Here is a 15,212-nt window from a genome sequence, read left to right as displayed (position 1 = left end):
CTGTAACGACACACAGGTGGTCACACACATGGTGGCCTTGAATCAGGCAGGATGGCACCAACGGTCACTCAGAGTCCCCGCGGTCACACACAGCACCTGGGCACGTGAGGGCTCGGTCTCCAGTGTTTCAGCACCTGGATAGCTCCCTGCGAGGCGCCCTTGGGTTTGTGGGGCAAGAGGGTTGGGGGGCTTCCCTGGTGGCTCAGCTGGTAAAGAATCTGCCTGCAATGCAGGAGACCCTGGTTCAATTCCTGAGTCGGGAAGATCCGCTGGAGAAGGGATAGGCTACCCACTCCAGTATTCTTGGGCTTCCCGGGGGGCTCAGCTGGTAAAGAATCCACCTTCAATGCAGGAAACCCCGGTTCGATTCCTAAGTCAGGAAGATCCCCTGGAGGAGGGCAAGGCTACCCACTCCAGTATTCTTGGGCTTCCCCGGGGGCTCAGACAGTAAAAAATCCACCTCCAATGTGGGAGACCTGGGTTTGATCCCTGGTTGGGAAGATCTCCTGGAGAAGGGAACAGCTACCTATTCCAGTATTCTGGCCTGGAGAATCCATGGACTGTATAGTCCATGGGGTCGCAAAGAGTCAGACACAACTGAGCGACTTTCACTTTCACTCAGGTTTGGGGGAGGTCTGTCCGGGGTTGGGGTGGGGGTACAGGGCTCAGGGCCCCCTCCTCACAGAGGTTCTGCCATGGTCGGCATTTCCTGGCTTTCATTCCTAACTGTATCAGGAGCCCTGGAAAGGCGGGGAGAGGTTGGTTTTTTGTAATAGCCGGATTCCCAAGTGGCTGCTCGTGGACTGAACTTTAGTTTCTTTCCTGAGTGACGCTCCATAGAGAGTAAAACAGAAGGTGTCTGTAAGCTGGTGCCTCAGGCCAGGCTGATATTTGGGAAGAGCAGTTCTGTGGGCAGGCATGAGAGCCAGGCACCCCGAGCTCAGCGGGTGTGCCCTCCTTCCCCCCAGGGCGGCATCTACGTCTTCACGCTGCTGGATCACTTCGCGGCCGGCACGTCCATCCTCTTCGGGGTGCTCATGGAGGTCATCGGGGTGGCCTGGTTCTATGGTAAGAACGAGTCCTCCTTGGGATGGCGCGCTCCCACCGGCAGGACAGAGCTGCTGTGCTGGCATCGTGACCGATCAGGCCAGCATCCTCGGGGTTGGTCACTGTGGCACCCAGTGGCCCTGCATTGTGAGCACTGTGGCACCACAGAGCGGGGCTTGGCCACCGCTGCTCGGTTGGGTCTGTGAAGGCAGTTAGCCTGGACAGCACCCTGAAGTCACCCCTGTGGTCAGGGCACTCAGTGTGGCCACGTGACCCTGGGCTGGCCTTCGAGGAGGAGGGTGTGCTTGGCTCTGGGTGCCGCCAGCTGGTGGAGGCGGTCTCTGCGTCCCGCTGAACAGAGTCCCGGCACCAGGGAGGCAGGGGAACTGGCCGAGGGGGCATGTCTCTAGGGCCCTCAGCTGATGGGAGGGAAGAGACAGGAACGTTTGGTGAGCGCACCACCACTCAGTCTCAGGCCAGAGCTCCCGACTCCGCACGACGGCCCCACCAGACTCCGGACCCCCCTCACCCAGGCCCAGCACTCGGGCGCTGGGACTGGGAGCCCCTCAGGGTAGGGGGCCAGCTGGTTGGCAGGTGGTCCCCAGAAGAGGCTGGGCCCAGCCTGCAGCTGTGTGCCCCTGCCCCTCCTGCGTGTCCACGTTTCCCGGCATGTCCTGATTCAGGTCTGACAGCAGCGGAAGGCTGCCCTGCAGAATTCTGCCGTCCTTCCCACCACCATACCCCGCCCCCCCCGCCGTGCTAGCTCTCCGTGTCTCTCCTGGGGCTTGGGTCCTGGTGTTGCTTGGCTCACCTGACCAGGCGTCCTTGACGACGCTCGCCGTGAGGGCCCGATATAACAGGCACACTTCTTGCACGTGTGTGTGCTCCGGCCAAAGCCAGAGGTCTGTGCTGTTCGAGAACCGCAATCTTGAGACAGCCCTGGTGCCACGTGAGGGGTCACGGCCTCTGCTTCAGCCCTGAAGTTATAACCTGAAAAGCACTCTAGCTTTGAGAGGCTTAACCGACAAATAGCTCGTATTCCAAAAACATTTTTCCAGTTACATTTCCTTTTCTACAGAAAAGGGAAGTATCAAAAAAAAAAGAAAAGGGAAGTATCAGCCTGTCTGTACTTTCATTGGCATCTGGAATCAATACCTAGTCTACGGTTTTAGATTGTAATCTCCCCAAATCAACCCTGAATATTCATTGGAAGGACTGATGCTGAAGCTGAAGCTCCAATACTTTGGCCATCTGAAGCAAGGAGCTGACTCACTGGAAAAGACCCTGATGCTGGGAAAGATTGAGGGCAGGAGGAGAAGGGGGCAACAGAGGATGAGATGGTTGGATGGCATCACTGACTCAATGGACCTGAGTTTGAGCAAGCTCCGGGAGATGGTGAAGGACAGGGAGACCTGGTGTTCTACAGTCCGTGGGGTCACAAAGAGTCGGACAGTCCATGGGGTCACAAAGAGTCGGACATGACTGAGCGACTGAACAACAACAATGTCCGAAAATAAAACCTCAGAGAAAGAGAGAAAGTGCCTCAAATGTATCCAGCAGCCATGAACATCGCAGAGCTGGTGGAGGCCCAGGGGGAGCTGGCCTTGCGGCGACCACACGCTCCCCAAAGCCTCTGAATGCAGAGACCCCGCTTCCTGCAGACAGCAGTTCACACCAGAGCACGCCTGGCCTCTCAGTGCCCTGAGGCCCCTGGTCTCCGGATGGGCCAGTGTGGGAGGGGCTGCCTGCCCCGGAGCTGCCCAAGGGGCCCTGGGGACACCCCGTCTCTACGGGCTTTTAGGTTCAGCCTCCACCCCGCTTCCTCAGTCTCCCTCCAATCTGAGATCTGGTGATGGGGCTGAGTGTGAAGAGGGAATCCTGCGTGGAGTTGTCTCTCTGATGTCCCCACATGTGACATGAGACTCAGGCGGCCAGCCATCACCCAGCCTCAGGGTGGGAGAAATGAGCGTGAGACCTGGAGAAACTGGCTCATCCAGCTTCTAGCAGGAGCTTTCCCTACAATATAATGACTGTATGCATGTGGGCATAGTTTAGCCCTAAAAAGTGGGACACTCGGACACCTGCTCCTGCCTGGATGAGCACAGAGGACGCTGTGCTTGGGGACATGAGCCAGGCACAGACAGACAGATCCCGCGGGAGTCCCTCAGGTCCCTGGACAGCCAGGGTCACAGAGGCTGGAAGCAGGATGGGGAGGGCCGGGGCCTCCGCTGGGGAAGGCGAGGAAGGCCTGGGGAGGGTGGCGGGCATGGCTGCACAGCAGTGCGACCCTGCTTCAAGCCGCTGGGCTGTGTGCTCGCAGCGGTCAAACGGAAAGCTTCACGTGATGTATGTTTCACCATGATTTTTGCAAAGAAGAATAATGTTCATTACAGAGGGGAGGCAGGGGTGGCCGTGGGCCTCGCGGAGGAGGGTGGGAGCCCCAGAGGCCCTCCCTTACGGTCGTCAGTGATGCCAGGGTCACCCTGGGGACGTGCACGGGCTCCAGTCGGCATGACCCCCTGCTGCGGCCTGGGCAGCACCGTGCACCCTGGGCTCCAGGGGGAGCCGGGGGCGGGGGGCAGGGGGTGGGGTGGGGGCCGCATCTCCAGGCGGGCCGCACTGACGCCCTGCCTGGCCCTCTGCTGCAGGTGTGTGGCAGTTCAGCGACGACATCAAGCAGATGACCGGGCGGCGGCCCAGCCTCTACTGGCGGCTGTGCTGGAAGTTCGTCAGCCCCTGCTTCCTCCTGGTGAAGCCCCCCGCCCCCTCCGCCCCGCCCTCTACCCCGCCCCGCCCCAGCCGTTACCTGACCGGGTCCCTAGGGGCGGGAGTCAGCAGGTCACGGGCTCAGCTGGGAGGGCAGGCTGGCCCCCCAAATCCTCGGGTCTCCTGGAAGCATGGCTCCCACTCTGGGCCCACCGAGACACCCACATGGGCGGCAGGGTGGTCCTCACCCGACAGTGCCTCTGCCTGGAGGCCGCGGAGGGAAGTCAGCCTCGGGGTCAGTGGGTGCTCGGCCGTGAGGCGGGACGGAAGTAGACAGGGTTCACCCACAGCACGGGCCCGGGGCTCCCCGGCACGTCCAGTGGCTGCTCGTGGTCTGGGCTGGGCAAGCTCTGGCCGGTGAGCAAGTCCACCTGCGGCCTGCTGTGTTGGAACCCGGCTGTAAGTCCACTCCACGGCTGCAGGGCCGCGTGGGCCGTGGCCGAGTCCCAGTGGCTCAGGACCCCTGACTGTCCCCCCTATCCAACGGCCCCGGCTGGCTGTTTGGGGCCCTCAGCACCCGCCTCCACCCAGCCAGCCCAGCCCCCCGGGTGCGAGTAGGCGCGGGCAGCCCCGACCCCCAAGAGCCAGCAGGAGGAAGTGGAGCCGGGGTGAGGCTTCTGGTCCAATCCCGCTCAGGGGCTTCTGGTCACCCCTCCTGCCTCCAGTCAGTGAGGTGTCCTGCTTCTCCTCACGTGGCAACCCGGGGGTTTGGAGGACAGCGAGAGAGCCCCTCCCATCAGCCCTGAGACTCAGGGGCATGTGCCCCCACCGCGGGGCCCGCAGCCTCAGGCCATTGTGTGGGGGGCCCTCCCCCAGAGTCGCCGCTCGGGAGCCCCTGGCCCCAGCTGCCCCTGACCCTGCCGCTCGGTTTCAGTTTGTGGTCGTGGTCAGCATCGCGACCTTCAGGCCCCCGCACTACGGAGCCTACGTCTTCCCCGAGTGGGCCAACGCGCTGGGCTGGGCCATCGCTGCGTCCTCCATGTCTGTGGTCCCCATCTACGCCGCCTACAAGCTCTGCAGCCTGCCTGGCTCCTCGCGGGAGGTGCGTATCTGCACGGGGCCCCCTCTCCTGCCCTTCTGCCCAATGCGAGGCCGCCGGCGAGGTCAGGTGGGAGTCCCAGGCCTGCTCCCACCGGCTCGTCTCGGACCAGCAGGAGAGTCTGGATGGGCGGTGACTGTGCCAGGCACGAGGGCTGGGTGTGTGTCTACACGTGTGTGTCTGGGCGTGTTGTGTGTGTGAGCCTGTGTGTTCTCACGTGGGCATGCACGTGTGTGCTTGCCAGCGGGTATCTGGGTGTGAGCTCGCCTGCTGTGCACCATGTGGACGCCGTGGTCTGAGGGTGGGGGTGGACTCGGGGGACCAGGCCCACCCGGGGCTGAGCCGGGGCAGCGGGGCCGCCAGGCAGGACCCCCGTGAGGGCGGAGGTGGCTCTGGGCCTCCGAGTCAGGCCCACTGCTGAGTCCCCTGTGAAGCAGGCGGTGGGGGGGTGACCTGTGACCTGAGCACAGGGGCTCCCCCCTGCCCCCATTGCGGTGCTGGGATTCCCGGAAAATGAGATGGAGGTCGTAGCCTCGCACGCTCTCCCGGAGCCCTCAGACATTGCTTGATGCCCGATTCCAGTCTCTCAGGGGAGCGAAGCCCCTGGCTGTACCCCAGCAGGTCCAAGCATCCCCCGAGGGCCACGTGGCGTCTCTCTGGCTTGGACGCAAAGGCGGGGTCCCCTCGCAGGCTGGCCCCCAGCCCGTCCCTCAGCATCAAGTAGGCCCAGCCCAGGCCAGGCCCTCGCGGCCCCCAGCAGAGCTGGACGGTGTCAGGCAGTGTAGGCGCCGCTCACAGCCCCCTTGCTCACAGCCTCCGGGGGACAGCCCTGCAGACAGCAGGCGACTGCTGGCCCTGGGAGAGACCCCTCTGTGTGGGCTGGGGAGGGCGCCTGCAGGGCCTGGACCTCCCGCCAGCCAGACTCACTCCCTAGAATCTCAGCGCTCAGATGGGGGTCAGTGACACCTGGGGGGGACGCCTGGCCCCAGACAGTCCATGGGCCAGCTGCTGAGAGGCCGGGGGGGAGCTGTCCGAGGGGTAGGGGGAGGTGGTGGGAGGGAACCAGCCTCCCCTCTGGCTGTGAGAGACAGCGGGACCTCCCGGACCCCCACCCCGCGGGACCCGCAGGCCCTGCTGGAGCGTGTGGGCTCCCCTGTCTGCAGGGCCCGCCACCGAAACTCCACACCCAATCCTGTTCCCTCCGGTCGGCCTGGACTTTGCTCCAGGGTCTAAGGAGACCTGGCCGTCAGCCCCCACCTGTGTGGTGGTCACCCTGGGCCCGCCCACCACGCTGGGCCGGCGCCCATGGCGGCCCCTTCTCTTCTAGAAACTGGCCTATGCCATCACGCCCGAGACGGAGCACGGACGGGTGGACAGCGGGGAGGTGCGCCAGTTCACGGTGAGTGCCGCGGGGGCTCCTCCCGCCCTAGGACGCTAGCCGTGGCCACAGGCGCTGCCTGGCGAGTCCCCCAGCAGGTGGGCACTGACTCAGACACCTTGTAAGGGGCATGGCTGGGCGGGGCTAACGGACAGAGAACTTCCGCTCTGGAGACTGAAGGGCCACCGACTTGGTGCAGAACACGCCGTTCGAGCTTTGCCTTCTGTCTCCTTCCTTCCAGCTCTGATGTCTTTATTTCTTCTACTTTCATTGGTCTACTCTGTCACACCTTAACTAACTTCTTAATTTAGACCCTGGATTGTTAATTTTCAACCTTTCTTCTTTTCTCACATGAGCATTCAAGGCTAAGAATTTCCCACAGAATACCCTGGTGGCTGCATTCCATAGCTTTTAACATAGCGTTTTGTTTATTATTTAGTTTTAAACGTGTTTTAATTTTCGTTGTGACTTCTTCTACCCACGAGTTGCTTGTAACTCTGAAATCCCTAAATACATGGGGATGTTCTATTTTTTGTTATTTGTTTCTAAATTAATGGTATTGTGTTCAGACACCTTTTTACCCTTCTTTGAAGTCTCTTGATGCTCCTTTGTGGCCAAGTACCTACCCAGCTTTTATAAGTGTCGCTTCTATCCTTAGATGAGACGTCTTCCCTAATTGTTGACACACAGTTCTCCTTCTGTCCATTAGATCCGGCTGGTAACTATGCTGTTCAAATCTTCCACAACTTTGCCCGTTTCCACTCTGTTCAGCCATCAGCATTCAGGAGACGTGTGCGGGATAGCCTACCGCGCAGGAGGCGTGTGCGGGATAGCCTACCATGAAAGCATATTTGTCCGTTTTCCCTGTAGCTCTACTGGATTCCGCTTTATCTGACCTGCGCGTTTTCTGGGACTCGTACGAGCTCAGGATGATCAGTCTTCCTTGTAACCCAGCCTGTCCTCTTGCCTTGAGATGCTTTTGCTCTTAAAGTCCTTTTCATCTAGAGGGCTACAGCTGCACAAGCTCTCTTCAGAGTTTACCTGAAACGTCTTTTGTCATCTTTTAACTTCCCACTTTGCAGCCATCCTAAAGTTTAGGCGCCCTTTGCAGTCCTCGAATACACTGAAGCGTTTTAGTCTGGCAATCGGGCAGACTAATCTGCTTTACGTTTGTTGGGATCACTGATACAGCTGGGCCTGATTCTGCGACCTTTTTAACTCTGCTCCACTTTGCGATGCTTACTCTCCCCCCTCTGTCGCCTTTCATGACTCTGTTCCGCTTTGCGATGCTTATTCTTCCCCCTCTGTTGCCTTTCATGATTGATTTTGGAGGATCACTGATACAGCTGGGCCTGATTCTGCGACCTTTTTAACTCTGCTCCACTTTGCGATGCTTACTCTCCCCCCTCTGTTGCCTTTCATGACTCTGCTCCGCTTTGCGATGCTTATTCTCCCCCCTCTGTTGCCTTTCATGACTGATTTTGGAGGGTTTGTTTTCTTATTCTACTCTTTCTGTTTGTTTGGAACTTATGTGCTTTATTGGTTTTATTCTTGTTTTTAAAATCGTACTGTGTGTATTTCTTTTAAGGTTTTTTGATGCTGACCATTTTTTAAGTATTTTTAAGTTTTTAAATATGTATTTGGCTGTGTGTGGCCTTTAGTTGCTGACGCAGCTCTGTCACGTGGGGTCTTTGACTGCAGAGCACGGACTCTCTGGTTGTGGCAGGTGGGCTCCAGAGTGCACAGGCTCAGCAGCTGTGGCCCCCAGGTCAGTTGCCCCACAGCCTGTGGGATCTCAGTTCCCTGACCAGGGATTGAACCACGTCCCTTGCATTACAAGGCAGATTCTTAACCACTGGGTCGCCAGGGAAGTCCCTGTACCAAGCATATGGGGACTTCAAGTATAAAGTTAACTTCAACTATGAAGTTAAGCTTTATGTGAACCCCCATCCTGAATATCACAAGGACTTAATTTTCCTGCTATTGATTAATGATACTAATAATTAATAATTTTGTTCTTTAGTCGCTAAGTGGTGTCTGACTCTTTGTGACCCCATGGACTGCAGCTCACCAGGCTTCCCTGTCCTTCACCATCCCCTGGAGCTTGCTCAAACTCATGTCCGTTGAGTCGGTGATGCCATCCAACCATCTCGTCCTCTGCTGCCCTCTCCTGCTTTTGCCTTCAACCTTTCCCAGCATCAGGGTCTTTTCCAGCGAGTCAGCTCTTAAATAATAATGAGCTATTTTTAGCCAGTGTTGCACTTATGTCTTTTTTAACCCACGAATTAGGCTCCGTTACTATTGTTACGCTGTTCTCTCCAGAAACTCCCTGGACGAGCTCGCGTCCAGTGTTCACTTGTTCACTGCACTTTTTGGCATCTGCATCTTTCCTGGAAAGATCACTTTCTTGACTCTCCAAAAGTATCCTTCAGACATTGCTCTAAGGGAGTGTTTTTTAATGTTTATTTTTAATTGAAGCGTAGTCGCTTTGCAGTATTGTGCTGGTTTCTACCAACTTTGTGTATCTGTGAGTGTCTTTGCCCTCATTTATGACAGACTTTCTGCAGGCTCGAGCTTCTCTGTTGTCACCATCTCTCGGCATGTTGATGACAGGGCTTCTCCACCTGCCGCCCCACAGTCCTGCTGGGACGGGAGGTCCAGTGGGGCAGGGTCTCCTGTGAGCAGGGTCTCCATGTCCTGTGGGGCGGGGTCTCTATGTTCTGGGACCCGTCCAGCTTCCTTTACCTTTGGGGCTGGCTGCAGTCTCCCTGTGTCTGAGCACAGACTTCTGTTATTTGTATTATTAGAAAACTGTTATAAGTAGTTTTATTTACTTATCCCTCCCAGAATATTTTGTGTGTCCGGGGTCTGTAAATTCTTGTTTTTAGTGAGTTCTGGGAGTTGTGCAGCTGAGAGTTAAAGCTCGCCCCTCGCCTCTGCGGCCGTCCTGGGCTCTGTGTGTGCTCGTCGCCCTCCAGGTCTCACCCTCTGTCAGGGGTCTTTTCAGGCTCTGCGTCCGGGTTCTCCGTTGTGCATTGGCCCCCGCGTGGCTGTTTCTCATTTATTTAACCACGTGACAAAGTACACCCTTGTGAACGACCGTACAAGCTCCGCCTTGACAGCGGTCACATCCGCCTCCCCGTCTGCCTTCCTCCTGTCCCCAGAGTCAGCACCGTCTCGATCCAGCATCTAGCAGCCTTCTCTGCTGCAGTTTTGTGGCATCTACGCTGCTGCTGCTGCTAAGTCACGTCAATCGTATCCGACTCTTTGCAACCCCATGGACTGTAGCCTGCCAGGCTCCCCCGTCCCTGGGATTCTCCAGGCAAGAACACTGGGGTGGGTTGCCATTTCCTTCTCCAGTGCATGAAAGTGAAAAGTAAAGGGAAGTCACTCAGTCGTGTCCGACTCCCAGCGACCCCATGGACAGCAGCCCACCAGGCTCCTCCGTCCATGGGGTTTTCCAGGCAAGAGTACTGGAGTGGGGTGCCATTGCCTTCTCCTGTGGCATCTGTAGGTACCGCTAAATTCCTGAGAAGGACTGTTTGGTTTCCGTCGTTTTGAACTTTATGGAAAGGGCTTCACGCTGAGTCCTTGAGCTCGTCTCTCCACTGTGTGTGGTTACGCACCAGGATTCGTGCTTCTTATACCCACAGTCCCCCGAGCCTCTTGAAACTGAGTTTACAGTTCTCAGTGTATTTGGAAATACTTGCTGTTGTTCCTTCCATTTTTCCTGCCTCATCACCTTCAGGGGTTCCGGTCACACAGTTTAGGCTCTTTAATGCTCTTCTTCTGTGTTTTATTTTTGTGTGCTTTCTGCTGCTTTGTTTAGTTCATTAATTTTTCACCTCAGCAAAGCCTAATCTACAGATAAGCCCACCCAGCGGATCTGTCATTTCACACACTGCAGTTTTCACCTCTAGAAGTCCACGCGGGACATTCTGTCAGTCATGCCTCAGCTTACCTGTCTGGACGTGCAGTGCAGTAATGATCCCTGTGCAAGGCCCCCATCTGCCAGTGTCAACATCTCTCTCTGTTCTGGGTCAGCGTCAGTTGACTTTTCTCATAAGATGCTGACTTTTGCTGATGCCTTGCGTGTCTAGTCATTTTTAACTGAATTCTAGACATTGTGAGTTTTACCATGTTAAAGCCTAGATATATTTGTGTTACCTTAAATATTTTGGGGGCTTCCCTTGTGACTCGGTGGGTAAAGAATCTGCCTACAATGCAGGAGACTTGGGTTCAGTCCCCAGGTCGGGAAGATCCCCTGGAGAAAGAAATGGCAACTCACTCCATTATTCTTGCCTGGAGAATCCCATGGACAGAGGAGCCTGGAGGGCTACAGTCCCTGGGGTCACAAGAGTCAGACACAACTTAGTGACTAAACCACCACCAGATATTCTGGAGCTCTCTTCTGGGTCATCATTGAATTACTTGGAGACAGTTTGATTTCTGGGGGACTTGCTTGTGAAGACTTGTTAAGTTGGGACCACAGCAGCATTGGGTGTGGGGCTCACCGCGCTCCTGATGCTGGAGCAAGACCTTGGGGAACACTCTAGTCAGCTCCCCGAGACCCAAGAGATGCTCCTGCCTGGCTGTGGGGCAGCCTCAGCTCCCAGTCTCTAGGTTTGGGGAATGTTCCTTGAATCCTGCTGGGAGGGTCTCTCTGGACTCGAGTGCCTGACCGCTCAGCTGGACCCTGGGTCCCCATGTACATACTCAGAGCTCTGGGTGCTGCGCCCGCCCCTCTGGAGCTCCGTCCTGTGAATTGCCACGCCCTGGGGCTCTCCCACGCTCACCCCATCTCGCCAGGCCCAGGCTTCACCACCTGACCTGGGCTCCACGCCCCACGCTGCTGCTGGAAAGTGGGTGCGAGTGGGGCAGCTGGATGCCTCATCCTCCTGGTCTCTCTCAGGGTCTCTGTCCTTTGTCATCCAATCTCCTGCTGTCTGAAAATGCATTATTATATGCTTATTGTTCATTTTAAGTGGTTTTGAATGGTAGAGTCTATTAGGTCCCCATTACTCCATCTGGACCAGAAATATCATTGTTTTTCCTTGTTTTCTGCTGCAGTGTGCAGCTTACGAGATCCTACTTCCCCAACCAGGGACTGAACCCAGGCTCTCGGCAGTGAAAGCCCCGGTCCTAACTGCTGGACCGCCGGGGAGTCCCTGGCCCAGAAATCTCTTTGTCTGTCTCTCTGGCACTGCCCTGCCCATGCCCCCGTAGCCCCCATTATGAAAGCTCTATCACCCACCCCCTTCCTGTGCCCCCTTCACTGACAGGGACCTTGTTCGCGTCTTCTCAGGAAGCAGCCTTTGACCTTTAAACTGTGCATCTCTGTGGCCCGTGTCCCCTTCTAAGCCATTTCTTACACAGCTGCCCAGTAACCTGAAGGTCTCCACCTCTCTGGTCCAGGGGCCTGGACTGGAGTTTCAGGTTCCTGCTGACCACCGCTGTTTCTGGTCTCCTGGTCGCCAGCTCATGGCTTGAGCTTCCCTTGTGGGACCTCTGAGAGAGGCCTCCTCTTCCTCCCGAGAAGGTTGCCTTGGGCTCGTCCATGGCTGGGACAGAGGGCCGCTTCATGCCTGAGCTGGGTCCCAGCTGGGGTCCCCGGTATGCCCCCCGCCCCAGCCTCAGCACTGGCCTGAAGTCACCACGCAGCCACCACCCCGGGCCCCGGCCCCTGCTGGTCCGGCCCCACCAGGCCCTGCCCTCCAGCTGCCCTTGGGGGCCGTGGCGTGTGTCCTAGGCAGGTCCTCGGGGGGCAGGGCGAGGGAGAGCCTGCAGGGGAGCCACCCCACCTCCCCCCCACCCCCCGGGGGGGCGGCCTCCCCCCCACCCTCCTGGGGGGGCCGCCTTCCCCCCCATCCCCCCAACCCCAGGACGGCCGCCTGCCCCCCACCCCCGCCCGGGGGGGCTGCCTCCCCCCACCCCCCTAGGGGGGCTGCATCCCCCCCCATCCCCCCAACCCCAGGACGGCCGCCTCCCCCCCACCACCCCGGGGGGGCCACCTTCTCCCCATCCCCCATCCCCCCAACCCCTGGACGGCCGTATCAAAAACAAGCCCTGCACATCTTGCTTTGGAAATGTTTACAAACACTCGGTTCTTGCCATTTAGTGCGATCGAATGGCTTGTGCTCAAAACAGGCTGAGCTAACAGCTGGGTAATCACAGGCGATGACACCTGTGGACAGCTAAATAGGGGCCTGTCCACCTCGCCCGTCCCCCAAGCCGGGAACGAGGCCACATCCGCACCTGCGGGGTCGCACAGAGCAGCTGGTGCCGCGGGGCGCAGGGCTGCCCCGGGACAGGATCAGAGGCCCCAGGAGTGAGGCCCCAGGAGTGAGGCCCCAGGAGTGAGGCTGTGGGGTGCGGGGCTGCCCCGGGGCAGGATCGGAGGCCCCAGGAGTGAGGCCGCCAGGGACCGGGGGCACTGCGGGTTGCGGGCAGGCTGGCGGCGTGCGCTCTGGGACCCTCCCAGGCCTGCGGCGTCCAGTGTCTGCCCAGAGCAGAGGCCACAGCACCCGGGTCCGCGGGGGCCGCTGGGCTGCATTCTGGCCCCTCGAGGCCGCCGTGCTCTGACTCTGTGAAGCGATGACTTGCCTCCAGGAAGCGACTGGGGCATCAGCTCTGTGGTGCCCAGGAGCTGCGCTGGTCCCCACCTCCGCCTGCCCCCGGCTTCGGCAGGGCCCCAGCCCGGGAGCCGCCTGTATCCAAGGGGCACCTCACTTCGTGTCTCAGCAAAGCCTGTTTCCTTTGCAGCTCCACCACTGGCTCGTGGTGTAGGCGGATGGAGGAGGAGGAAGAGCTGCTGGGTGCCGGCGCGAGGACCAGGGCGAGGAGGGCCCCCCACCCCCAGCCCCCGCCTCGCCGGACACACACACGCCTTTCCCTGGACGGGAGCGCCCCCTGTGCCCCGGGAGCTGACCCCACCGTCCACGTGTCGCTGTGTACCTCCCCTAGTCTGTGCTCATCCCGCAGGTAGAATCAACTGGGCTGTGTTCCGTGTATTAGAGCCGCTGCCTGCCCTCCACCCGCATCGGCCCACCAGGGCCCCTGGAGCTCGGGGAGGCCGCCGGCCCGCGTGTGGAGGAGAGAGAACAGTAATTACAGGTCACAGGTTCTCTGCCGAGAGCCCCGGCGCTCGCAACAGCTTCCTACACCCTTTGTTTTGCCCCTATTAAAAAGCCAAGTGTCGCGTTTGGCCTTCTTGTACAGCCGTGAAATGGAGGAGGCCACACCGAAGGTGAAAACGCATCCCCACGTCAAATGGGCCAGTCGAGCCCCCAGGGGCGGGCGGCCTGGGGGCAGAGTGCTGCCTGTTTCCTTGTCGCTGAGGGAAAACGGTAAAATCTGTGTGGGCTGCCACTGGTCCCGCCCGACGCGGGTCCCTGTCAGCTCACGGTCCCCTCACCGCGGACCCCCAGCCACAGAGAAGGCGAGCTTGCCAGGAGCAGGGGTGCCCCTGCGGCTTAGCCTGGACCCCCCAACCTTAGGAGGGAGGCCCCGCCGGAATCTCGGTTCTCGGAGGCGCCCGTCTCAGCAGCCGCAGCTCTGGTTTCCTTAGGAAATGGCTTTCAGAGCCGCGTTGACCCGGGAGTCAAACCCGTGCTCGGAAGGCGGGGCCGGTTTCTGAAGCCCGTTGGCCAATGTTACTGAGGTCGCTGCAGAGGATATTAGCCTCTGGCGCTGCCGTCCGCAGGGCTCGTGGCCATGGTCCGGGGACGCCCTGCTGGCCGTGTGCCCAGGGCCACCGGGAGGCTGCCGGCCAGGCCCGTGCAGCCCTCGCAGCCGCACTGGGAGCGGCCCTCAGCCCAGGCCCGTGGAACCGGCTGCTCAGGGCAGCCACGGGTGGACTGGTGCTCGGGCGCGGGTGTGGCTGAGAGGAGTCGGGCCCCGTCCTTCCCAGGAGCGCTGAGCGCTCGTGAAGAACGCCGGTGGTGTCCGTGTCCGTCTGCGTTCACAGTGGTCTCTCGTGTGCTTGTCCCCAACAATAAAGAAACCCGCGGGGAGATGGCCGGGGCTGTGTGGCCACGTTCCTCCCCGACGGTGTCTCGTCCAGGCGATGCCTCGGGCACCCAGACCCCTCCCTCCAGACCCCCCTTCACTCACCCCCGCCCGCCACGAGCACATGCAGCCCCGGCCGCCCAGGTCTGCCAGGCTCAGCCCGACCCACCCGTGGCCCCGTGGGTGTCCCCCCCAGTCCTCCCGTCTGTCTTTCCTCTCTCTCAAGCCCTCCTCTGCCCAGCCGGCTCCCCTGCAGGCTCCCCGGGGGCCCGGACCCCGGCCAGGCGGGCTGACCGCAGCTCCTGCCCAGCCCAAGCGCCTCTTCTGGGGACACGACCCCAGAGCCCTGAGCGGCTCCTGCCTTTGGTCCCTAAGGATCTCTTGTCCACTCTGGAGAACGAGGTCCTTCTAGACACCCATCAGCTCTGGCCACAGCCCAGAGAAGAGCCCTGTGGTTTATCCTTCTGCTTGGATGCCACCTCTGGGAGTCTGCTCTGACCTCTGCTTCTGGGCTCCACCCCTGCTCAGTGCTCAGGAACCCCCACTCTCCCCAGCAGGTTCCCATGGAAGGGAGAGTGCTCACTGCTCCCCAGTTTGAGCAGGAGCTCCCCCGGGAGCAGGGGCTGAGCTCGTCTCGTGTGTTTCTGCCAGTGTCTTAGAGCTGGCACGCAGTGGGCAGTGGCACTCAAGTTACATTTACAGATGAGTGAGCCAACAGGGAGGGGCATGGATGGGTGGATGGAGGAGGAAGTGGAGAAAGGAGGAAGGAAGAGAGGAAATGGATGGGTGGATGGATGGATGACAGATGAGGGAGAGATGGAGGAATGGATGGATGGAGGGCTGATGGGCAAGTGGTTAGATTGATAGATGAATGTTGGATGGATAAATGATGGGTGGGTGGATGGATGGATGGGTGGGTGGATGGAAAGGTGGATGGGTGGGTGAATGGAAGGATGGATGGATGAGCGGGTGGAT

At 59.3% G+C, this 15,212-nt stretch overlaps 1 protein-coding gene across 1 annotated transcript in view; it reads left to right on the top strand.

Annotated features, from left to right (window-relative positions):
* SLC6A3 (solute carrier family 6 member 3) overlaps positions 1 to 13,427 on the top strand; it is a 34,925-nt gene extending 21,498 nt beyond the window's left edge. Inside the window, exons 11-15 of the mRNA XM_086362424.1 lie at positions 969 to 1,068; positions 3,696 to 3,796; positions 4,688 to 4,855; positions 6,180 to 6,251; positions 12,993 to 13,427. Of these exons, the coding sequence (XP_086218550.1) occupies positions 969 to 1,068; positions 3,696 to 3,796; positions 4,688 to 4,855; positions 6,180 to 6,251; positions 12,993 to 13,016 (465 nt within the window). The 3' untranslated portion in view covers positions 13,017 to 13,427. The remainder of the gene's footprint in view (positions 1 to 968; positions 1,069 to 3,695; positions 3,797 to 4,687; positions 4,856 to 6,179; positions 6,252 to 12,992) is intronic.
* The last annotated feature ends 1,785 nt before the right edge of the window (positions 13,428 to 15,212 follow it).

The sequence above is a fragment of the Bos grunniens genome, chromosome 20 (assembly GCF_055505025.1).
Source record: "Bos grunniens cultivar Pamir isolate PY7600 chromosome 20, Bosgru_T2T1.0, whole genome shotgun sequence".
NCBI lineage: Eukaryota > Metazoa > Chordata > Mammalia > Artiodactyla > Bovidae > Bos > Bos grunniens.
This window is presented reverse-complemented; position numbering and strand designations above follow the sequence as displayed.